The following is a 24,174-nucleotide window of genomic DNA, read 5'->3' as shown; positions in this document are numbered from 1 at the left end:
TTTTTTTTAACAGTTTATACTGACGTGGCAATATATGTGGTAGTCTATGTGGTAAAAAAATAATAAATTTATTTTGACCGTTAGTCACATTAGCAATTTCCATCCATCACTTAACAGTTGTGACTATTTTGACATCATACCAAAATATTAGAAACTATATCAACACATTTAAAAAGTTAGGAATTAAATTAAAATAAAGTGTAAAGGTTAAGACCCAATTGTGTAGTTTACCTTATTTAATTTTAAGCTAACACAACTTGAACCAATCCATTTGACCCAACTGATAAATGGATGTGTTAGGTATGGATTTTGGATTTTCAAATGAGTTAGTCTACTATCATAATAACTTTCACAACTTTGGTCACAACTTACTTATGTGTCGAGTGGTAAGTGGTGGAAAAAAATTGTAGATCCACGTAAATTCACAATTTCACCACTCACAAGTCGCCAAGTGAACAAGTTATGGCAAAATTATGAAAATTGTTGTAATACGAAACTTACTCTTTTAGAATATAAGTGGTAGATTTGGATAGAATTCCTAAAATTTAATAAGGTACGGTGAAGGTTGTTTACGTAAAAAAGACGGTAACAATTGTAGCATTTTTTAAAAGGGACATGCAACAATTGTCGGGTTATTTGTTTGTTTTTCTTTTTTCTTTTTTTTAGTGGGTTATAATATAGTATATCTGGGAAAAAAATGAGAGATTTAAAAAAAAATTATACATAATTAAAATAAATTAAAAGCTAACGAAAAAAGACCTACGACAAACGAACTCATCTGTAAAATTAAAAAACATATATATCGCTTCGATCTAGTTCTCTTCATAAATAAAATAAAGACATATCGATTATTTACGGTGTTTAATATCAATACAAAGAGGGATTAAACTTATATCTGGACTGGGATGTAAAAAGCGATAGATATGCACATAGATAGAAGTTGGAACCAGGAAAGGCAAAAGCTTATAGAATTAGCCCATTCCAAAAAATAGACAAATGTGCAAAAACTCAGAACATTACAATGTTAATGCAAAATTGAAGTACACTCATTCAACTGGACCTCAATGATTCTTTCTTATTTGACCAGGAAGCACGCCCCCTAAACCCAACAACGCTAAGTTTGGAAGCTGCAGACTTGACAGAGCTAGACTTTTTGATGGCTGTTTGCTTCTTCCCACTTGAAGTTGAAGGTGCTTTTCTTGACGTATTTGCACTGGATAATGATGACTTTACAGACTTTGATACCTGAACTGCTCGCTTGGAAGATTTTGCCGGAGTAGATGCCTCTTTACCTTTCCTTGTAACCTTATTTTTTGAATTTGGAGCAGATTCCTCTTTAGCTTTCCTTGTAACCTTATTTTTCTGATTTGAAATCTTAACCGATTTAACATTCTTCCGCTTCTGATCAGTTATTCGGGACCTTGCAATGTCCCTCCGAACATTATCTACAGTAAGCGACTCTAAGCTCTCATTCTTCCATAAGGCCTCCTCTATTCGGGTGGCCAATATGAGGTCCTTTCTAGTAACCAAACTTGTCACTTTCCCTGTAAGACAAAGATAAGTTGTTATTTGAAAACCTGATCAGGTACTTTTGGCCTCCACCATCAAAACTGACAAATCATCACTTTTAAGAATTTCTTTACTTAAAACAGCGTTTTAATGTACATCTGATGAGAGGTTACAACACAGATGTAAATGGATTCGGATTAAAAAAACAAAACTTTACAAGCTGAAAATTGAGCAAGATTCATTTTGCTGAACAGACTATAAGTTAAGATGCATCCCTATTTGTCTCTTTTCTTTATTTATTTTCTCCCCTCTTCTTAGATTTGGAGAGAGCTCTACAACTCAATGCAATATCAATTAAACCTTCTAGCCTCACTTAAAATACAGAGTAAATTACACCAACTCTCTTTAAGTTTTACAAAATAACATTATCCCTCTTTAAGGTTTTGTATAAAGGCAAAACATAAATCCATGTTCTCTCACATTGACTTCTTCTACTCAAATTAATTTCCTCTTTCATAATTATGGTTACCTCTACCCTTTAACCAACTATAAAAAAAATTTCCTCCACCCTAGCCTACTGAACATAATCTCTCTCTCTCTCTCTCTCTCTCTCTCTCTCTCTCTCTCCCCTTTTCTGTTAGCTAAGAATGAAAAAGGTAGTGTAGTTAGTATAAGGATTAGTGTTAACCATAGTTAAGAAATCTTTCAATAGGCCAAGGAAAAAGACAGTAAAGTTAGCATAAGGGTTGCACATGGGACAAAAAGGGAATTTCGTTACGAATAGGAGAATATGTGAATCTATACTTTATACTTTATAATTATATATATATATATATATATATATATATATATATATATATATATATATATATATATATATATATAACATAGGAGAAACTCAGATTAGTTGCACATCACAGAGCATACTGTACAACAATCTTCACTGTTAATCAAACCCCTGTGGGCTAAGCACTTTATAATTATTGAAGTAAGGAATACGAGATTCTGTTGAGAATAATAAAATGGTTTGATGAGTTATTTGATAGCTATTTGGTAGAAGAAAGTACATACTTGATTTGGGGTTGTAAGGACGAAGGAAAAGAGAAGAAAAATGGGTAAAAGACCACACAAAGGGCAATATGTCTCAATGCTTAAAACAATCAATATTTTTATTAATCAACTCTCTCTTCTTTGAGTTTATTGAGTATATATATATAAGAGGACTCTTTCATATACTAGTACTATTAACACTCCTAGTTTGACAAGTAAACTAAAAAGCTAATAAAAAGACTAAGTTGGATTTAAAGAAAATAAAACCTAAAATATTAAGGATCTCTTACAAAATTCTAGACTCAACTAAATTACCAAAATACCCTTAATTTGCAGAAATTACAGTTTTTCCCTAGACAACAAAATTGACCTTAACTTATTAAATAAAAACCCAACTAAAAAACTGTTGTAACCCTAAGATACATGTAACTAGACCTTTAAAACCACAACTTTTACTAAAACTGGACTTCACATGTGGGCTTTATAAAATAAATCTTGAATAGACAGATTTGCAAAGCAGTAACAATTCAATCTTCCATGGTTGCATCATAGGATTAACCATAGTTAGTGGGAAAAATTAATTTGAGTATGAATTTCTTTTGTTGATAAGCGAATACAAATCCTATTTTAGCAATGGAATATTTCATTAGGGAAGACAACATGCCCTTATCTGTAGCCTTTATACAAACCTCAAGAAGGGGGTATCATTTGGTGCATTGTGTTTTTTTAAGGGGGGGGGGGGGGGGGATCATTTTGTGAAAACCTGAAAGGATGTTGGTGTAATTTACAGTAAAATATGCGATTTACATATTTAAATCAAATTACAGGGTATATCCAAGCCAGATTCCACCATTGTTCTTTTTGCTGTAAGTTTATAAGAATGTGTGAAATTTTTACTTTAAATAGCAGAGAAACAAAGCATATAATGTGGAGAAAATTGTTGCACACCTTTAGCACCCATACGAGCAGTTCTTCCTGTGCGATGAAGGTAATCAATCTAAAAGACAATAAAAGTAGGGTTAAAGCACCAAATGCAGGATTGAAAAGAAACAATTAAAAGAGAAGAACACCTGAATGAGGCCATAGATATGATGCTTACAGAGTTTGAGGGAAAATCAAACATGATAACATGATCCACATCCAAGTCCAGTCCCCTGGCAGCCAAATCTGTGCACACCAGTGAGGGGCAATCTCCATCATCACTCTTAAACCTTTTAAGGTTTTCAACCCTGGGTTTCAGAGGAAAAAAATATATATAGGGATATCTGTATAAGTACCATATTTTGATATGAATACACAAATAAAATTAATTCAGGTTCCAAAATGCAACTGTAACATAAAATACATAAATATTAGCAATAAATGTCTAGATTAAATTCAGTTAGTATTCAAACTTGCACATGCATGAGTGCTTTGTGCATACACATTGTGGCTTTTACCAGCAAGTGTTCAAAGTCTTCATACCCATAAATAAATAATATAAATATATATATATATATATATATATATATATATATATATTGTCATGGTGTCCTAGGTGGGAAAGGAATTCTAAAAGTTTTAAAGGATGTGAACAGTCTATTGTCGAGCTTAAATAGTTTTTCTTTCATTCTTTGTTTGATTGGACTCTAGCTTTGAAATCTTTTTCTTGTTCAGCTCTTTTAGATATGTTTTACCATTGTAACTTGATAGGTTAATTGTCTTGTAACCTTATTATACCTCCTGTATACTTTGGTTTCTTTAATCTTTGAAAAAGTTTCATTATTTATCAATAGAAAAGTTAGCCCCTCGTGTTGAAAAAAAAAAAAAAAATTCTACAATGACCAGGGTGGCTAAATTGGAAATGGTAGTATGTGTGCTGTTCTTACCCATACACATACTATTACTTCTGTTATCATACACAGCATGAGCTATATAGCCTACAGTCAGTATTAACCACTCAACTAAGCATAAATCCCAACTAAATTGGCATGGACCATGAATCCTCATCAACTAATCAGAATTAGACACTCGAAATTTTTTTCTATCAATCTATCCTATATCTATAATCAAACGTTTTGTTGCCCCAATATCAATGAATACCTTTTTTCACTCAATCAACTTGAATTAATCACTATTTTTACATCAATGTATTAATTAATCCCCAAAGCATCTTAAATGACTCTCTGTCTCTCCCTCATCTTTTGCTCAATGGGAGCCACCTACCTTTGAATAGATGACCTCATTTTCAATTAGTATTCATAGTTATCCATCTTGATTTTCTCATTTCCACTACACTCACTTTATGAAAATGTTGCTTATTAAGAACACAGCATTCTATACTAGTCCTACATACCATAATTATCGTATCGCAGTTTCCCCTTCAGGCATAGTGAGTATAAGAAAGTATTCTCAAAGCATTTCACCACTTCATCAACTTATATACATGGGCCAAATCCTCCTTAATATCCTAGGACTGTTCAACAACCCCAAGGACTCAACAAAATAGACCAGCCCAACATGGCCTGAACATGTGGCCGATTCCAAAAATACTATCAGTTCAGTGGTGGGTCCTTCAGGCAAAAAATCTCCTCTCTTTTCTTTTTTAATTTTATCAGAGGCAAAAAATCTCCAATTGTTGGTTGGATATGAGGTTTCCTAAAGTTAACCCAAAGAACCCAGCCTGACTGTATCTTCCAATTCTCTTTGTTCTCCATCATTTTTGTCCCTTAATGCAGTCATTTGTCTATCTCATTGCTGAAACCCAGATCTGACACTGGTCAGCAATAATGCCATGAATAACCTTGTACCCTTTTGAAAATCTTAAAAAACAAATAATTAAAACATTTGAATCTTAAATAGCCAACCAAAATAAATATAAAAGAATAGCCTATTAAAAAGGGGGGGAAAAGTTTCTCTTCAAAACTAGATAAATGTTGTGTTACTCGCACAATACTAGATAGAAAGCACCACCAAGATACCCAATATCCTCATGATACAGCCAGCTACAAAAAACCAGACATGACTAGTCATTTCCATACATAAAAATCAACTACGCTTACTCAACTACACATACAAATTAACATTCAAATGTAACATGAATGAACGATCTTTTTTTTCTTTTTTCCTTTTTTTTAATTTTTTATTTACGAAAAAGAGAACCCAAGTACGCAGGAAGTATACAATGGCAACCCAAGCTCATTTTGTTGAATGAAAAGTTCCTCCCTTACACATGATAACTTATATTTTCAATCTACACCGTCTAGAATATTGAATATGTTCAGAGAGGGCTCTAAACCACATTGGAGGCTCGACAAGTTGGAAAGAGTTTAATCCTTGAATCTTGACAAATAAAATAAAAGAAGACTGAAGACTTTGTGTGGCAGAGCTTCTTCCATACATTTTTACCCAAATAAAATTGCTCACCAAATTATCCTATCTGAATTTTAACAGGCATACTGTATGCTTTGCGGCCAAAACAACTGGCTTGATTCATGGAAATTTAAGTACTAACCAAATTCACACAGTTTGTCCTGAATATCAAGCTCAAATAATATCATACAGTTCTATGCAAAAATACTACAATACCTTGACAATACTTGGTGAAAAATAAAACTTCCGATCAAACGAAACTTCAACTCACAAAGAATTTTTAATTGTGATATTAGAATTTACAACATATAATAGAAAGAAATAGAGGCCCAAAAATAAGAGGAAAAGAAAACCCTAATGCCCACAATCTAAGCTAGTAGTTGGTGCAGATGCAAGATAAGGGCCCCCAATTTCATAGACTATTTTCTTTTCTTTTTGATAAGTAAACAGCCCAATTACATAGACTAATGATTGATAGTCATGCCATTTTTGAAAATTTGAGACGCCAAAAGAAGCCAACCAGTGGCCTTATGGACGGAGAGCTGCTATTAGTTGGGCCTAACTCCTAATGCCTCATCAATCAATGTCTAGGATTTGCTTTGATTTGTCAAGGATAATTGTAGCTTGGTGTTCTCTGATACGATAATCATCAAGCTAATTAGTGTCTATGATTTGTTTAATTTTATTTACTTTATGTAATTGGTTAAAGCTTTTCTTTTCCTAATTTTTTTTCCTTCAATAGATTAGTATTGAAGACTCTGGCGACCCTAGGTGCAGGTTCCTAGGTTTTACTTCCTTGCTTGGTGCTGATTTCTAGACTATTTTTATTTTTCCTGTTCTTCAATTTTAGAGTTGCATCAATTTTGGTTTTTTCCTGTGTCAACAATACTCCTTAAACAGTCGTAATATAGTATACATATTTTAACTAGAATCAGACTACAAAAATGTAACAACATATATTTTGAACATGACATGATTTCTTTCACTTGAACCTCTAACATCAAGGTTCAGCAGCCTCCTAAATGGGAGCAATATTTGCGGCAGTTCAAATACAACTACTTGCCACAGAAATGTAGTCAGTAAATTGCAAATATAAAGAAATTTTGGGAGCCTACTGGATGAGATAGGAGGGTTATGAATAAATATGTTGTATCATATCACCTTTGTTCAGCAGGCACCTCGCCATGGTAATTCACTGTAGAAAGCTGATTTTCACCCAGAAAGTGATCCACAGCACGGCTAGAATTTAATGTGTTACAGAATACCATCACCCTGTTTCCCTTCGATAAACTTGGCCCCAGAACCTGGCTTTTCATCACCACATAACCAACAAAAATTTTGCTTGGTGAATTAACTTTGCCAAGTAATTCAAGCATAGCTGTTCTACACCAAAAATTTGATTGTTGCGTATAAAATGGTTAATGAGACAATGATTGGAAGAACCAGAGCTATAGGCTACATAGACTATTAAATTCATAATGAAAAGGTTAAGGCTGTCACAAGCACCCAAGCCAGCAAACATAGACCAGAACAATAAAATCAAATGCTACAGAGGCAGGGAGCTTATGAACCCAACTTCAAGGAAGAATATGTTTCTGAAAGATTACCCCAAGATTGTTTATACTGGTGCTTTGGGTAGCACTCTATGTTTACTTCAATTCTTGCAACCAAAAACGCAGTGTCCAGTTGGATAGGTGACATTACTTCGGCCATTGATGTTATATTTTGCATTTGCATGTGATTATTTCCCATTTTCATATCCCTTTTCTTTTTTATGCGTAATTTTATTGATCATTTTCATGGCTTTTCATGTAAGCTAAAATGTCCAAAGGTGAAAATGTTGTGTGCCATAGCCATAATTATTTTTGATAAATAAGTAATACTTCATTAATTAAAAAGGAAAGTAACACAAAAAACCAAAGCACACAGGCAGTGTGCTAAGGACACAACAAAAAAACTAAAGTGCTTGAAAATTACAAAAATCAACCAAATCAGCCAAAGAATCAAAAATAAAAAGACCCGAAGATTTGTCCACTCAAGAGTCTGGAGAAACAGCCACTTCAAGTCATGAATTGATCTCTCATCTCCATCAAGAGTACAAGCATTCCTTTCTCTCCAAATACCCCACATGAGGCAAAGAGGGATCATGGCCCAAAATGCTGCAGCTCTGAGCCTATTGAATTTATATGACCAGCTAGCTAAAAGATCGACAACCCCACTTGGCATCACCCACTGCACCCCGAATAAAGAAAACACCAAGTTCCACAACTCTCTAGCTATAAGGCAGTGCATAACTAAATGATCAATGGTCTCCCCTTATTTAATTATTATTATTCATTTTTTTGATAAGTGTTAGAGTTATTTTCTGGTTACTTGTTCTATAAGCATATTAATAAGGGTACTTGAGTAATTATGTTATAAACCCTAATATAAATATAGCTGACAGGTTAAAGCCTAAACCTTATTTTCTTCACTGTAGCGCTCTCCCTTTATTTTCCCCTTCTTCTTAATTCTCTAACCAAAATTTCTATAGTTTACAATTTAACTATTAGTATGCCACAGCCATAATTATTAGGAGGGAAATGTTTCTCCACAACAAGAGAACTTAGGTCTTTTATTTAGAGGTTAAATTACGTTCTTCAAATGAGATAGAAAAATATAAAAGGAATCCATGTTCACAAATACCATCATTAAGCAGCATACATAAGTAGCACATTGAAATATAACCAAAACATGCTTTTGATAAGATCCTTTCACACAGCAGTACAATGTTAATTAGGGATGGCAATGGGGCGGGGCGGGGCCGAAGGATGGGATCTTCGCCCCCGCCCCGTATAGATTTTTCTTGCCCCGTCCCCGCCCCGCCCCGCCCCGCATGATGGGGAAATTTTTTTGCCCCATCCCCGCCCCGCGAAGACCCGCTAAGCTCCGCCCTACACCGTAAAACTTTATTTCTTGTTAATTTTCCTTATAATTATTACCATTTTTTCAAATAAAATGACATGTTTCAATATTAAAAATATACTTAAAATTATAAATAAATTTATCCTATCAAATCAAACTAATTTTTAGCAAAAACTAAATAATATTATCTAAATGTTTAACAAGACAATGTCACAACAAAAATCTCATAGTATGACACAAAAATCTCATATTATGTTAATGATGAAAAGTAAGTTGAGAAAAACATATGAATCATGAATAAAAAGACAAAAAAAGAGTTAAAATTGGTACCTTATTTCCAACTTTGCTTGAGAGAAAAGAAAGGTAGAACCACGTTAGGTAGAATAAAATAATCTGATGATATTTTTGTTTAAATAGTAGGATTTTAGAGTATGAAAAAATTACAACTTAATCCTTATTAATGCGGGGTGGGGCGGGGATGGGGCGGGATGGGTCTAAAAAGTGTAAACCCATCCCTGCCCCGCCCCATGGTGCGGGTCTAAAATCTCGCCCCATCCCCACCCCATCACTTTTGCGGGGCGGGGAAAACCTGCAAGGGGCGAAGCGGGGAGGGGTGGGTCAAGCTGGGCGGGGAAAAATTGCCATCCTAATGCTAATGCCACTATTACTAAATTATTTGCTACAATATTAGTACTACTAATTAGTAGACCTGAAATAACATTAGAAGTACTAGTAAAGGACATGTTAATTAATAATATAAAGGGGAAGAATGATGGGGACTAAGCTTTTTTAATTAATTGTTCAGATAGGATAGAATGAAGGGAAAGAATACATGTTGCCGACCCTAATTAATCTATTGAGGATCCAGAGCTGACCTTAAGGTTTTGGGACTAAACTTTGTTGATTAAGAATGTGTTCGAATTCGGCGTCTACGTTCTGCGTTTGCCATTTCACGTTTTCAGCCTTTTTTTTTTTTTTTTTCCTTCCCAGCCGCAGTTTTTGACCAAGTCTTCCATGAACAGTGCATTCGTGCACTGTTCATGGACCCACAAATTTCACTTTTTCAGCCACTTTTTCATTAAAAATGGGTCCCACGGTACTATTAACACATTTTAAAATTATTTTGCTACAGTGTTTTCAGTTTTCAGTTTTCAGCAATAAGTTCTATCCAAACCGACCCTAATTGTTCATACATATAACCATTACTGATTGTTGATAAACAGAAAAATAGGGCAAACTACTACAGAAGGCTACCTGTAATAATGCTTCCAGCTTGTTTTCAGAACCTGCAAGTTTGATGAAATCATGTCGAGCAGATGCAACTTTCTTATGCAGTGTTGATGTACGCAAATGTACAATGCCTTGAAACTCCTCATCAACCAGCTTTTGCACTGCCTGCAAATGTCAAAAATCAAGGTTTTTTAAAGACAGAATCTGTGTAGAAGAAAGACTATTAGGACCATCTGCTAACCTCAACTATGATACAACAGTGTCATCCTTTAAAGCCAGGAACAGTACTGTAAGTCTCAAAGATTTGTGCATTTCTAAAGATCTTCACATGAACAGAGAAATGGCGATGAGGCCTTTCAACATTAATTCAGACCTCTACATCCTCCAATTTTCAAATATCAGGTAGTGGATAGAGTAGCCAAATATTTTATATTAGAAACAATTGTCGAATTCCAGGAAAAAAAAAAATCATATCTCCCAAAGAAAGCCTAAACAAGGAATGATCTTGTAATATCCCAAAACACCTCCCCCACCTCCACTCCTACTCCCATCCCCTAAATATAAAAAATATAAATAAATAAATATAAAAACCAAAACGAATTCGCAAAATATAGCAACCCTTACCGTGTAATCCCCTAATTATGTTACCAAACAATTATAAGAGGTGATGGCAGGTCAGATATTATGTATTAAGTAAATTATTACAGTGCAGGTTCATTTGGACACCACATGCATGTAAAATAATCAATCCCGCTGCCATTCATATGAAAAATCCAAGTATTATGAGACATAATCATAGACAAGAGTGGCAATAAATTATTAATTTGAAAGAAGGATTTTTTTTTTTAAGATTATTTTCCTTTTTGTTCTAACCTTGCTAGTCTAGAATTAGCACTCAAGATATTCAGATTAACCCCATCAAGATTTCTTTGAGAAGTAAATTAGGTTTATTTTTACATGCTAGAAAAAAAAAATGATATTTATGAAGTAAATAAACAATTTCATTTTTAGAAAGATAATAACGCATATCACCATACCCTTGTCATTGTTGCAGTGACCAAAACAGTTTGAAACCCTTCACCACCAGGTTTTGATGCACGATTTTTTAATGGGCCAAGAAACTTCTGAATGTCAGGTCCAAAGCCACGATCAAACATGGTGTCAGCCTCATCCAACACCTACTAAAGGATTACCACCATCATTAAGTGAACCACCTTATTAAAATGAGAATACAATAGAGTTTGCAGTTTCCTTACACGTCTTAACATTGATAGAAACACACAATAAATAGTGCACATCCAAAAGGTAGGAAATTTCCTATAAACAAAACCGCAGAATTTTATGGTGTGATACTCACCACGTATTTAATGTCACCATAAACTATGTTGCCCTCCTCAATATGTTGAAGAACCCTGCCAGGGGTCCCAACTACCATGTCGATTGGGTTATTTAAAGAATCCTCCTGGGGTCTTACCCTGCCACCACCGCTTACCATGGTAGAACGGAACCGTGCATGATGGCTGATAGACTTTGCAACACGAAATACCTATAAAACCAATCTAACTTTAACTGCACAGTGTAAGTTGACATGGCAAAGTTATCTTCAAATCCTAAAGAAAGAAAAGAGGTACCTGCTCAGACAACTCCCTTGTGGGGCATAGCACTACAGCTCGAGGACGCCTCGGCCTCATTAGCATACCATACAATGCCTCATCCTGTCTCAGCAACTACAAAAACAAAATATTCGATAGCATTTATCTTATTAATTCTGACAGAACATTGGTTATTGTTGCCGGGATTATATTCAGCATTTTCAAACGTGGTGAACATTTAAGTAAAAAGAGAAGTGGATCGCCTAAAAAAGTTCATTTTGGTTCCAGATTGGAAAATTTTTTATCCACCCAATACATATATTAGATTTTGTGAGGTGGACATCAAAGAAATGGTTTCACATCACTCAGCAATGCACATTTTGGCAATCGAACCGCTCAAATGTATCAAACATGTACTCACAAGATTCCATTTTAACAATGTCGATGCAAAATTACAACACATACAACAAACACCAGCCCCCAAACTTCCATCTACCCACACAAAAATAAACATTATTAATAATAATAGTTTAGACAAACAACAAGCAACATCGTTGTTTGTCTCAAATTCCAAAATGTACTATTATTTTTTTAACAAGGAATAGACCTTTATTCCAAACCAAGAAAGCCCAAACTAAGTCAAATTAGGAATTTGAAACAATTTCTAACAACCTCCACCTTGACTCAAATTGTACAAAGCAAGAGTCACAAATTGAGAGGAAGTCTACAACACAACATAATTGAAAGCAAGCCCAAAGCCAATTTTTAATTGACCCACAAGGCAAAAAGTAAATAAAGATGGAACTTGGTTAAAAAAACATGCAAAAGTTTGAAATTAAAAAGAAAAGGAGTAGGTACCTGAACAAGGGGGAGCATGTAAGCGAAAGTTTTACCAGAGCCAGTGTGAGAACCCAAAACCACACTTTTCCCTTCCAAGACAGCAGGGATACCAATACACTGAATCTCAGTAGGAACTTCAATACCCATCTCCTTCACAACCCCCATAACCTCCTCAGTAAGACCCAAATCCTCAAAACGCTCAACCACTTTCTTCTTCTTGTTCTTGTTCTTAAACCCATCTTCAGTTTCAGTCTGGACAGCATTTAGTGGCCTTGGAGTTGTTGTAGTCAGTGGGGGTTGGGAGGCAGAGTCTTTGAGGTGTCTAGACCTCAGACGCTCCAGAAGCATGGAGTGCTTGATTTGGTCAGGTTCGGTAGCGGTGGTGGCGGTGGCGGTGCATAGAGGCCTAAACCCTAGTAAAACCCCAGAGGGTTTTGAGAGTTTGAGAAGTGGGAAGCGTTTGGCTGAGGAAGAAAGGCGAGAGAGAGTGAAGAGGTTTGGAGAAGATAGTGAAAGAGTGAGAAGGCTTCTTCTCGCTGCTGTTCCACTTCCTCCCATTTTCTATTTTCTTTCTCTTTCTCTTGCAGCACCACCCACGCTGCTTGTTTCTGTTTCTGTATCAACTATCAAATGGATGGATTGACGAGCTGATTTATATACTGACCCACTATTTTGGGTTTTTTTTTTTTTTTTTTTTAAGAACTTGAGCTACAATTTCGAATTATATACTCTATATTAAAAATAAAAAATAAAAAGTTTACTCTAATTTTGTATTTTGTTGCTCAATTGACATATCTTAGTTTGTTGCACATAAATAATAGGGTTCAAGTTCCTTTTTTTACTAGTTCTTAACTTGTTGCATGATTTTTTATTAGGTATTCCGCCTAAAGTTTATAGACCTTTACTTACCTTACATCTCATCTTCTCAAAGAACTCAATTCTTAAAAGTGCAACTTCAAATTTAGAAATGCATGCCTTGAGATTTAAATAGATATTAATCTTTCATCATTTGCACTTAAAAAGAAAAAGTTTGTTGAAGCCTTGATACTTAAACAAATATGCACAATTTCTAATAATCATCATTTGTGCTTATTTTACTTACAATTATTTTATATTGGAAGTAATCTTTTTAAATCTCAATCATTCTTGAAATATCCATCATATATAAAGTATTGAAGACTCCAAATATAACACAAAACTTTCATGTTGAGTTTATGCACACGCACACCCCACTAAAAAAAAAGAAAAAAAAGAAAGAACAGAGCATCATAACCTTAAAAAAAAAAAAGCTTTAGCCAATGTTTTGTCCTATGTAAAATGTTTTCAAGTATTTGGTTGCATTTCAAAAAATTCTCTATAAAACGCTTTTCAAGTGTTTAATTTGTGTTCCTGAAAATACTCTAGAAAACACATTTAACTTTAGAATATATGTAGTATTTAACTTTTATTTGTGAGTATTTTGTTATTTGTTCTCTTATTCACGGTGAAAGGAAGATAAACCATAATATAATATATAAAAAATCATGTGAAAAAATATGGATCAACTTATAACTGGATTGATCCAACCCATTTTTAAACTGAACCGGACAAGTCAAACCCAAACCCAATCGATCTAACCGGTTTGCCCCGTTCTAAAAAACGTGTGTAGTTTTAATCTCCGGCTACTGCAAAATGTATTGCTAAGCAAGCTGCCAGAGCTTTACTCCACAAGGGTCCCTTTGCGCTAAGAATTTTCGACAAAGCAGCCTCAATAGCTCACTATCATTTCGGCATCCTAATGCTGTTTCTGCTACTGCTACCAGGTCTGACGCCTCACCTTATAGTCACATTAAAATTTATCTTGTGCCATCCTAAGATTAAGATTGCCAGCTGCTTTTTTTGGCTAACGTAGGCATGCCAAAATCCACTAACATGCTACATCAGTGACATTTCCTAACGAAGAAGCTGCATGAATAGTGAATACAATAAAAAAGAAAAAGAACACCCTGCAAAGCAGTCACTATTTTCTTTGCAATCAACCAACAACTTGAAATTCTTTCCCTGTGTGCTTAATCCGAAATCTTAGACCGAGTCACATAGGGATGCATGAAAAGTGTAAACGAGGGCTATGTTAGTTTTGTTCCAGTATTCATTCTAAAATCTTAGACCAAGCCACCTAGTGCCATGTATTCAAAAGTGCAATGGCAGCAGATGGTAGTGTTTTCAGGATTCACTCAAAAATTCATCACGGAGACAAAATCTCACCATAATTTCACATTTGCCTTGGGTGCTAAAAAGACCCAATTGCTACCCATTGTCCAGCATCAAACAAGAGGATAAACCTAATGACAAATTTCAGACTACAATTAAGAACTAAGTAGAAAGAAAAACTGAGGTCCAATGAGATTCAACACCAAATCCAGAGACCTTTGCTAGTCATGAATAATGAAACAAAGTTAAAATGGCAAAATTTTAGTTTCACTTTGACTGTAAATCCCTAACAGTAAGAAGCCTAAAAAATGTCAACAATCAGATACACCTCCACAAATGCAACAGGACCAACAAACTTACTACAAGATTTAGCTCCACTCTACGGACGGTGACGCTCATAAAGCCCATCAAAAATGGGCACATAGCAACATATATATAGGAATACCTATCAGATTAAAATCCTCTTCATATGTTGAAATGACAAGGATCCATGTCATGATTAAGATTTAATTTTCAAGTATAAAAGGATGAACAGGTGCTGCATAATTGAAAATTTAATTCAATCAAATAACATGGCACTATATACACCTATAGATTGGTTAACTACAAATTTTTTTAATCATGAAATGGATTCTCTCAATTCTCAATTTCAAATCAAATGTTGAGGACCCTTTTCCATGTCTACTAGTGAGAATTGGGCTAGCTCTATTATCCTGTAGTAGTGAAAAAGAAGAAAAGTAATGTCACGATTCTGATGCGGTTATATTAATGGAATCAATAGCCTCAGCCACTTTCTTCTTCAGAACATCCAGAGACTCAGTGAGATGAAATACTTCTGTTTTGTCCATCTCTAGCAACATCGCAGCAATTTGTCCTGCATGACTATGCTCCAGTCGCTCCACAAAGGGAGATAGCTGTTTGCCTAGTATCTGTCATTTTGAATAACAGAATTTACACAATGCGAAAACAGCAGCCAAAGGTTACAAAATTTTGAAGCCTGAAACTTTCATAAAGAATCCAAGACCCTATAAACAGACAATCTAAATACCAAAATCATTAAGACAAGACTGAGGTTACACCATACCTTCGCTACTGTTGAAGTCACCAAAACAGTTTGAAAACCTTTGTCGTTGGATTTTGATGCATGGTTTTTTAATGGCCTTAGTATCTTTTGGATTTCAGGATCAAGGCCACAACCAAACATGGTGTCCACCTCATCTAAAACCTACAAAGAGATATTTGCCACCATTAAATATTTCAAGGTGACCAATGCAAGGACACAGGTACAAGCTTTACAGACCTGACAGGAATATCCATATCCAAGGTAGCAGGACAATCAAAATCCATATGTGATAATTACTGTCTTAGGATACTAACCAAGTATTTGATTTCATCAGGAACCACATTTCCCTCGTCAATGTGTTGAAGAACCTCTCCAGGGGTTCCAACTATCATGCCAATTGGAGCATTTGACAAATTTTTCTGGATTGTACCATTAACCTTTTCAGACTTTAGCTGTGCTGCCTGTGCAGAATCGCTGATAAACTTTGCCACCTGAAACACCTGTGAAGTCCATACAAATTTAATACTATGGGTGAAAAATCCTTGAGGTTCATTACTCATTAGTGCTGCAAATTCTAATAACTATGCTTCAGGAAGAAAAAAGAAGAGAGGAGGAGAAGAGATGGGTCCTGACCTCATCAGATAGCTCTTCTGTGGTGCATAGTACTACTGCTCGTGGATGCTTGGGCTTTGTCTCCTGACGCAGAAGCTATAAAAAAGAAAAAAATTAATTAGTTTAATTGAGTTACTCATATTTCCACTTAATACAAACATAATAATATTGTCAATTTGCCATATCAACGTAATTATATAGCAACTTAACAGCTTCAATTTTACATGGTTGTTTTGGGAGGGGAGGTAGGCCTTGAATAGTATTAATAATTTGACAGCCTAAACATTGCAGCAAAAACATAAGATGGCCTAAAATGCTAGCAATGAAGTGAAAAAAATATATTTATTTTAATAATCTTTATGAATCTAAGAGGTCAGGTCTTAGGGCAATGAAGTGAAAACCTTATGACCTTTTTAATCTTTATGAAACTAAACGAGCAACTACAACAAAAACAAAAACAAATCCCCAAAACAAAATCAAACATAATATTCCAAAATCCTACTAAACCCACAAAGCTATCATTAATTAAAGTCAGATTTTGAAAAAATGAAGGTAAGGAAATAATAGAAAGAAAGAGGAAGAGGAAATGCATAGAAAAGTTACTTGAACAAGCGGCAACAAGTAGGCTAAAGTCCTGCCAGACTTAGGCTGAGCACTAAACACCACACTCTTCCCTTCCAAAACAGCAGGAATCCCAACACACTGAATCTCAGAAGGAACAAAAACACCCATATGCCCAGCAGCCTCAGTCAACTCCTCACTCAGACCCAACTCAGTAAAGCTGCTCACTTCCTTGGTGGGTCCATCCTCATTTGCAGAATTTGATGATTCTGGTGATGGTATGGGTTTGGCTTTTGGGGTATCATTTGAAGAACCTTTGAGTCTTCTTTGCCTGAACTTCTCAAGAAGGATTGAGTCTCTGTTGTTGTTGTTGTTGTTGTTGTTGGGTTGTTCTGAATTGGATGCTTTGGTGGAAAGAGAGGTAAAACCAAGAAGAGCCCAAGTGGTTATGTGTGATTGTGGTTTGGAGATTGGAGAGAAGAGAGAGTATGAGAGGGTGAGAAGGGCTTTGGTTTTTCCTCTCATGTTGTTTCGCTGTTTTCTACTTACTTTCTGTTTCTGTTTGGCCTTCCGCCGCTTCAATCTGCTGCACCAACGAACGAATCGATTAAGTCGGTGCGCCCTGGTTTTACTTTAAGTTATAGTTTGGACAGTGTACTTTTCTTTTATTATTCCTTAATATATTTAAAACTAATTAGTTTTCAGCTTTATATGAGAAATGATCATATACCCTAATTTGTTAAATTCAATAGAATTTTTTGAGTAACTTGTTAAAGAAAATTTTGAGGATTGCATTATTGTTTTATTAGATTCCATTTGTAATCATTGTGATTTCATTGGATTTAATTGAAAAAATAGAAATTGGGAGAATTTTCTTATTTTTTAAACATAAATGAAGAAATTGGTTGGTTCAAAAAATAAGAGGAGAAATTCAAAATTGTGAACTTCTCCAAATATAAAGGGAAAAGTACTTTTTCTCCAAGTAATAACCTATATCTACAAATTTTGCCATCTTTGGAGGCTTCATAGATTTCCATGTCATAATTATTTTATTTATTAATTTTTTATTCTAAATTAGAACATGCTACTATTGAGAAGTTGAGTCTCTCTTTCCCTCTCTTTGTTTGCAGTCTTTGCTGCTGCAAGTCCGGCCCTTAAATTTATATGATTAGCCAAATTTAATATTGCATTCATATTTATAACATAACTAAAGCAAATAGAGAGCAATATGAAAATGGGGAAGAGAACTCAAAACACATAAAAATAGCAAGACATGTTTTCGAAGAGGTAGGCCCAAGTACTTAGGTGAAAAAAACTCTCAACAAACATCACCATCGAAAAATTTCACTAGATGAATAGTTGCAATATGAAAATGATTATAAATCCTCCAAGCCCATATATTACTAAGAACGTAAGCCTCTAAGTTTCAGCTTTACTGAGTCATTTCTTTAACTAGCTCCTTGGAGTCATCATCGTTAAGCTGCCAACGAAACCCACCAAACTCGTAGAATTTGGATTTCAAGGTCCAATGGTTTACATGCCTTCAATTAATTCTCAACACTCTGTTTTTGGTGATAGAGGTGAATGTTACAAATTTCTCTCAAAGGTGTATGCTATGGCTAGAGAAATGAAGGAGGAGAGTTAAAGATTTTCCCTAAGGCTCTAGCTTGCTTTCTCTACAAAGGGTTGAGATGAAAGTACTAAGTAAAACCAATGATAGACTTAAAAAAAAAAAAAAAAAAAAAAAAAAAAAAAAAAAAGGAAATATTGTTCGATATGTATGACCTTTATTAAAATGAGTGAATTTAGATACCACTTATTTTGCTGAAAACTGTAAACAATAAAAAAATAATTAAAAAATTACTATTCACAAAATTACTATTCATAAGCCTTAGCGCTGGTAAAAAAAAAAAAAAAAAAACTGAAACACATTTTGTGTCCAAAGGTGGACACAATAATCAGTACCCAAACCCAACCAAAAACTAGCAATGATATTAAACTTTATTTCTATTTCACAACTCTTTTCGCACAAATCTATATGTTTAAGGATTGGATGTAAACACGAAAATTTAGTGAATTCAAAACATTTTTTTTGGGTACTTTGAATACGTATAGGTAACATTGAGTTCAATAGAATCTTCTGAGTCAAAGAACTGATGCTATCTACCTCTTCTAGGTAGATATACAAGATTATGCAAAAATTCATACTTGGAAGTTAAATTTACATGCCACTTTAGTAGTTCTTACATAAACAATATCATAATTGAGATGCTCATGATAATTATAATGCGCAACATTACCACTAGGTCCTAGAGGTTTACAATCATGACAGCAATGGTTTTTATTATCCCACTCTTTTTTACTTTCGAATGTTTAGAATGTACAACCCAAAGCCTAATGCTGGGTACAGACGTACCCGGAGAGAGTGAGCAGCCCTGGAAGCAGAGGTGGTTAATTTCACATAGAGGACCATACTGATAAAATTTATGCGCAGAAGTTTGGAATTACAAAGTGAATACAACCGTGTAAGCAGAAAGCACAGTATCCAGTGCATCAATGAATATTTTCAAGAAAATATAGAAAAAAAAAAATACCATCAAAATAACTCCAATTGTATTTGAATACCATCATCTCACAAATGTAAAATCATCATTGATACATCTTATGGAATAAGTCAGAAGTATAAAATCACTTGTAATATTCAGGCTTCAAGACACCAATGTAAGGCAAGTTCCTATATAATTCCGCAAGGTCAAATCCATAACCCACAACAAAATAATCTGGACACTGCAAAAAGAAAATAGAAAATGATAACAACATGTTTATATTTATGACAGTTAATACCAAACAAAAGTCAACATAGTGCAGCAAAAATCAAATATTTTTCAAGAGCCTACAATTACAATTTACTTTATTGGTATGTTACATATACACCTAGAGGGTTTGAACTAACAACCTCACCCTTAATTATCTTGTAAGAGAAGAAATTATCAATTTGAGTATATGATCATCAGCTTCAAGAGGACATCTAAATACAGAAGTTTATTGTTTGATTACTGAAGTTCCACTAGGAAAATTATCAAGTATGCTGGTTAATGCGCACCACACGTTACATTTCATATAAGGCATAGATCATGTATAGATAAAATGCCAGTTTGTACTAAACTTGTAGTATCACTCAACATTCATACAGCATCAATTACAACATCTAAAATGCAACAAATAGCATGGGAGAACAACAGGTATTTTCAAAATACATGTTTTTGTCTTTGATTTGAAGAAGATTTCGACCCCCACTCACTATGTTTCCCTTTCTTTTTTTCTCTCATTTTCTTTGAATTGATTCTATCTTATTAAATGTCAACAGATTAGATTAGAGCCTTACAAGATAGATAGATTAAGTTGGAGAAAAAATGAGTATTAGGAACAAAAGGCATCAGTTGTGCCAAGAGCCTTGTAGCGGGTTGGTGAGTGAGTGAAGTTCTAAAGCAAAACCAAAGAAGTACTTAAAAGAGTCCTGGCAGTGAACCTTTATTGTGTCAAAAGAAATATATTGTTGATTTGAAGTGGCAGACACAAGCAAGCGGAAGTAATAGGATAGAGACGTTACCTCAAACCCCTTGTAAAACTTTCCTTGACCCAGTGGCTGAAAATGGACCTTTCTTCTTGCAGGTTTATCAAGGAAGGCACAAACTGATACAGAGGATGCTCCTTTTGATTCCAAATGAGAAATCAGACACGATACAGTGCTTCCCGTATCAACAATGTCCTCAACCTGACACAACACAACAAACATGTCCATCCAATTAATATTATATACCCTACACCATTACATACACCAGCTTCCATTCATTTGTCATCTTGATTTTGAACAAGGTAGTACCAACAACCTTATCGGCTTTTTATTTTTTAGAAACAAAATTGAATTTTAAAAACATGATTTAACACAACAACCAAAAAAAGAAGAAGAAGAAACTAGATTCCCAAATAATTTAAAAACACTATCAATTTAAACAATTATTGTTAAAATCATATTATTTTCCAAATTTTGCCCAAGGTTAAGATGCTATATTTTTCATAAATAGTTTTTTTTTAATGCCGCATTATTAAGAGTACCAACTATTGCAATAGTTTATAATTTTAATTTGAAAAATGTTTCGTCCATAATATTTTCTTAACAAATTTTAAGTAATCGGTTGTTATTATTAGGGCAAAAAAGTTTAATCTAATATTAAGTTCAAATTTGATCTAATAACAACTAATCACCTATAATTTGTTATTAAAATGTTATTAAAATTTTGTCAACGTAACAATTATCTTTTAATTTTGATCATTCATGTGAGGGTATGTAAGGGGTCCAGGACCCGCTCCACCCGCCGCCACCTGAACCGCGGTCGGTGACGGTTTTGTCCAACTAAACCCAACCCTCGTCGGTTCGAGATTCGATTTCACTTCTCTCAACCCGCCGGCCCTTTCTATGCCAGATCCGGTGGAGATCTCGAGTTATTCACTAGATCCGGTGGAGATCTCAAGATCTCCATCCAGATCGAGTGGAGATCTCGAGTTCTCCGCCCAGATCGGGTGGAGATCTAGAATTCTCCGTCCAGATCCGGTGGTGATCTCGTGATCTCCATCCAAATCCGGTGGTGGTCGATCATTTACAACTAATCTCTCGGTTTTGAGCGAAACAACTCGACCCGGGAAAAATCCGACTCGATCCGACCCGTAGGTAGAATCGGTTGGCGGCGGATCCGCCGATCTGCCACCCGATGGAATCGGGTCGGTTCCGGGGTTGGGCACAAATCCAACCAATGAGAGAGAGAGAAAAGAAGTACCAATATAACGTGCTTTCCCTTGACATCAACCTTCAAGTCAAGTGAGAGCTTGGGGGCCCCAGAGGAGATGGTACCGGAGCCGTAGGATTGGGCGCGAACGAAATCAATGGAGATGGGAAGGTCGATGCCTCTCACGAGGTCAGCCAAGAAGAGAAAAGCTCCGGTGGCCACGCCAACGAGGACAGGTGGTGGTGGTGGGTCTGAATTGGCGGCGCCACCGAAATCGGCGGAGATTTGAGAGGCCAGCTCGCTGACGCAGTGAGAGATTTGTTGTTGGTCCCACAGGACTCTCTCAATGTGAGACTGTAACTTCAAGGCCATTTTGCGTATGAACTGATGTGTTGTTGTCTAGTCTACTCTTGAGTTTTCGCTTCTTCAAAGGGTTTAAGAGTTTTGATATTTTTATAGGCATAATCTAGTATCCGTTTGGATACTCGGCGTTTTGGTTTTCTGTTTCAATTTTTTCTTTTTTTTTCTGTAAATTCTCATTACGTTTCATTGTAAATTTTTTTATTTTTTTATTTTATGGGTAACTGGAAGAAATATCATTCCACGCTGAAATTGGAATACAACATAGCCAAAGAAAGGAAAAATTACAGTAAGTCATCTCTAAAAATCTGCAAAATACAAGGGGGAGACATTCCTTTCCAAAGTTTGGTCTGAGATTTTTGCTTCTCTTGCTAAAGTGTGAGCTGCTCTATTGCCATCCCTTTTAGGTGATGGAAGAAACATTGATTGAGGGAGGTTGATGCCATCCTAATGTCCTCAAGGATGTGGCCCAACTCTCCACCAGCCTCACCAGAAGATAAGGCGAGGATGATAGACAAAGCATTAGACTCAAATATGGCTTGATTTATCTGCATTTCCAACGCAAAAAGGACCCTCCAGTGCAGCACATATGCTTTAGTAACTTCAGCATGAAGGCTCACGGGAAGGACCATGCTAAGAGCGCCAATAGAGGCCCCCGAGGGGTCCCTAATGATAACTCCAATGCAGGAGTTGCCTCCCTTGTCATCTGTTGCGCCATCAACATTGATCTTATGGAAACTTGGTGGTGGTGCAACCCAATGGCAGTGTGTAGTAGGATGAGAAGGGAGAGGGGCAAGACAATAAGCATTATAATCAAATAAGGCTCTTCTCGCTGACTCCCAAACCTGGGATGGTGGGATTGTTGCATCATTATGAATGGCTTGATTTATGTTTCTCCAGATTGAGCACGCAACCATGAAAAATAAGTCCAATTCATGAGCTTGCCTTCACCAATAAATTGGGCTGCAAGGTCCAAAATATCGGCACTAATGGCTGACAAATTCACTGGGTAGTCAAGCCAAGCAGCCCAAGTATGCTTAGTGTGGGAGCAAAGAAGGAGAGCATGTTGGGTGGATTCCATATCCTTGTCACAGAGTGGGCAAAAACTAGATGAGTTAAGCCTCTGCACCGAAGGTTAAGCATTGTTGGAAGGCCATTTCTGCATACACGCCATGCAAAGATCCGAACTTTTGGGGGGACATTGACGTGCCAAATTCTTTTCTAGGAAGGGGCTTGAGTGTGCTCAGTTGTGCTTTCGCTAATTCCATTTACTTCAACTACTCTCATTGCAATATAATAGGCACTCTTCACGGTGAAAGAGCCCTTTTGTTGCCTAACAAAATAAGCTAGTCTTTAGGGAGGTTATAGCTAATGGGAATCTTGAGAATGGACTCAACTTCAAAAGGCAAAAAAGATAGACCTCACCAACTTTGTTTTCCACCATTTAGTGTCCACATCTATGAGTGATAAGACCATTGAGAAGTTGTCAAAATCTTTTTGGGGTGAAATCACCTTATAGGTAGATGGTGTTGGGAGCCACCGATCTTTCCAAATGTGAATCCTTTTGCCATTCCCCACCCTCTATCTAATGCCTTCTTTTAGAACCCGCAAGCTATTATGGATGCTCCTCCAAGCATAACTAGGATTACTAACTATCTTTGAGCTTAGGATGTTGTCATGGGGGAAATATTTGGCTTTATAAACTCAAGCAACTAAGGAGTTAGGATTTGTGAGGATCCGCCACCCTTGTTTTGCTAGTAAGGCTAAGTTGAAGGCTTGGAGGTTCCGGAAGCCCATTCCACCATATAATTTGGACTTACACATCTTCTTCCAACTAACCCAAGCCATTTTTGACTCTTGATTCTTTTGGCCCCACCAAAAGTTCCTCATCATTCTTTCCAAGTCGTCACACATGGTTTTTGGGAGAAGGACATAGTGTACGTGGGCACCGCTTGTGCCACGGCTTTGATGAGAACTTTTCTGCCTCCAATGGAATGAAGCTTCTCCTTCCACCCTACTAGCTTTTTGCTCATTTTTTCCTTAATTTCAGCAAAGACTTGTGTTTTTGATTTCCCAATCAAAGAAGGGAGACTAAGGTACTTCTTATGCCAAGAGTATTGCATCGGGC

The 24,174-nt window shown here is 35.7% G+C and overlaps 3 protein-coding genes across 4 annotated transcripts; all 3 read right to left on the bottom strand.

Annotated features, from left to right (window-relative positions):
• Positions 1 to 783: 783 nt before the first annotated feature.
• LOC142621923 (DEAD-box ATP-dependent RNA helicase 39-like) lies at positions 784 to 13,104 on the bottom strand. The gene is made up of 9 exons (XM_075795298.1): positions 12,495 to 13,104; positions 11,676 to 11,771; positions 11,402 to 11,590; positions 11,082 to 11,222; positions 10,069 to 10,209; positions 7,072 to 7,214; positions 3,659 to 3,788; positions 3,508 to 3,556; positions 784 to 1,544 (listed from the first exon to the last, which is right to left on the bottom strand). The coding sequence occupies exons 1-9, from the start codon at positions 13,032 to 13,034 to the stop codon at positions 1,051 to 1,053; spliced, it is 1,923 nt and encodes a 640-aa protein (XP_075651413.1). The 5' UTR covers positions 13,035 to 13,104; the 3' UTR covers positions 784 to 1,050.
• Positions 13,105 to 15,176: 2,072 nt separating this feature from the next.
• Positions 15,177 to 17,524, bottom strand: LOC142607751 (DEAD-box ATP-dependent RNA helicase 39-like). The gene is made up of 5 exons (XM_075779364.1): positions 16,945 to 17,524; positions 16,363 to 16,437; positions 16,044 to 16,229; positions 15,751 to 15,891; positions 15,177 to 15,595 (listed from the first exon to the last, which is right to left on the bottom strand). The coding sequence occupies exons 1-5, from the start codon at positions 17,425 to 17,427 to the stop codon at positions 15,410 to 15,412; spliced, it is 1,071 nt and encodes a 356-aa protein (XP_075635479.1). The 5' UTR covers positions 17,428 to 17,524; the 3' UTR covers positions 15,177 to 15,409.
• A 1,833-nt stretch (positions 17,525 to 19,357) lies between these two features.
• Positions 19,358 to 22,765, bottom strand: LOC142609386 (uncharacterized). 2 transcript variants are annotated; one of them, XM_075780973.1, is made up of 3 exons: positions 21,738 to 22,765; positions 20,513 to 20,677; positions 19,358 to 19,636 (listed from the first exon to the last, which is right to left on the bottom strand). In XM_075780973.1, exons 1-3 carry the CDS (start codon positions 22,056 to 22,058, stop codon positions 19,604 to 19,606), a joined length of 519 nt encoding a protein of 172 aa, XP_075637088.1. In that variant the 5' UTR covers positions 22,059 to 22,765; the 3' UTR covers positions 19,358 to 19,603. The 2 variants fall into 2 exon arrangements, with proteins under 2 accessions (XP_075637088.1, XP_075637081.1); XM_075780966.1 differs by having other exon boundaries at positions 19,358 to 19,689; positions 21,738 to 22,761.
• Between the last annotated feature and the right edge of the window lie 1,409 nt (positions 22,766 to 24,174).

Source organism: Castanea sativa, chromosome 1 (genome assembly GCF_040712315.1).
Source record: "Castanea sativa cultivar Marrone di Chiusa Pesio chromosome 1, ASM4071231v1".
Classification (NCBI taxonomy): Eukaryota; Viridiplantae; Streptophyta; class Magnoliopsida; order Fagales; family Fagaceae; genus Castanea; species Castanea sativa.
Note: the sequence above shows the minus strand (reverse complement) of the source record. Positions and strands in the feature narration are given on the sequence as shown.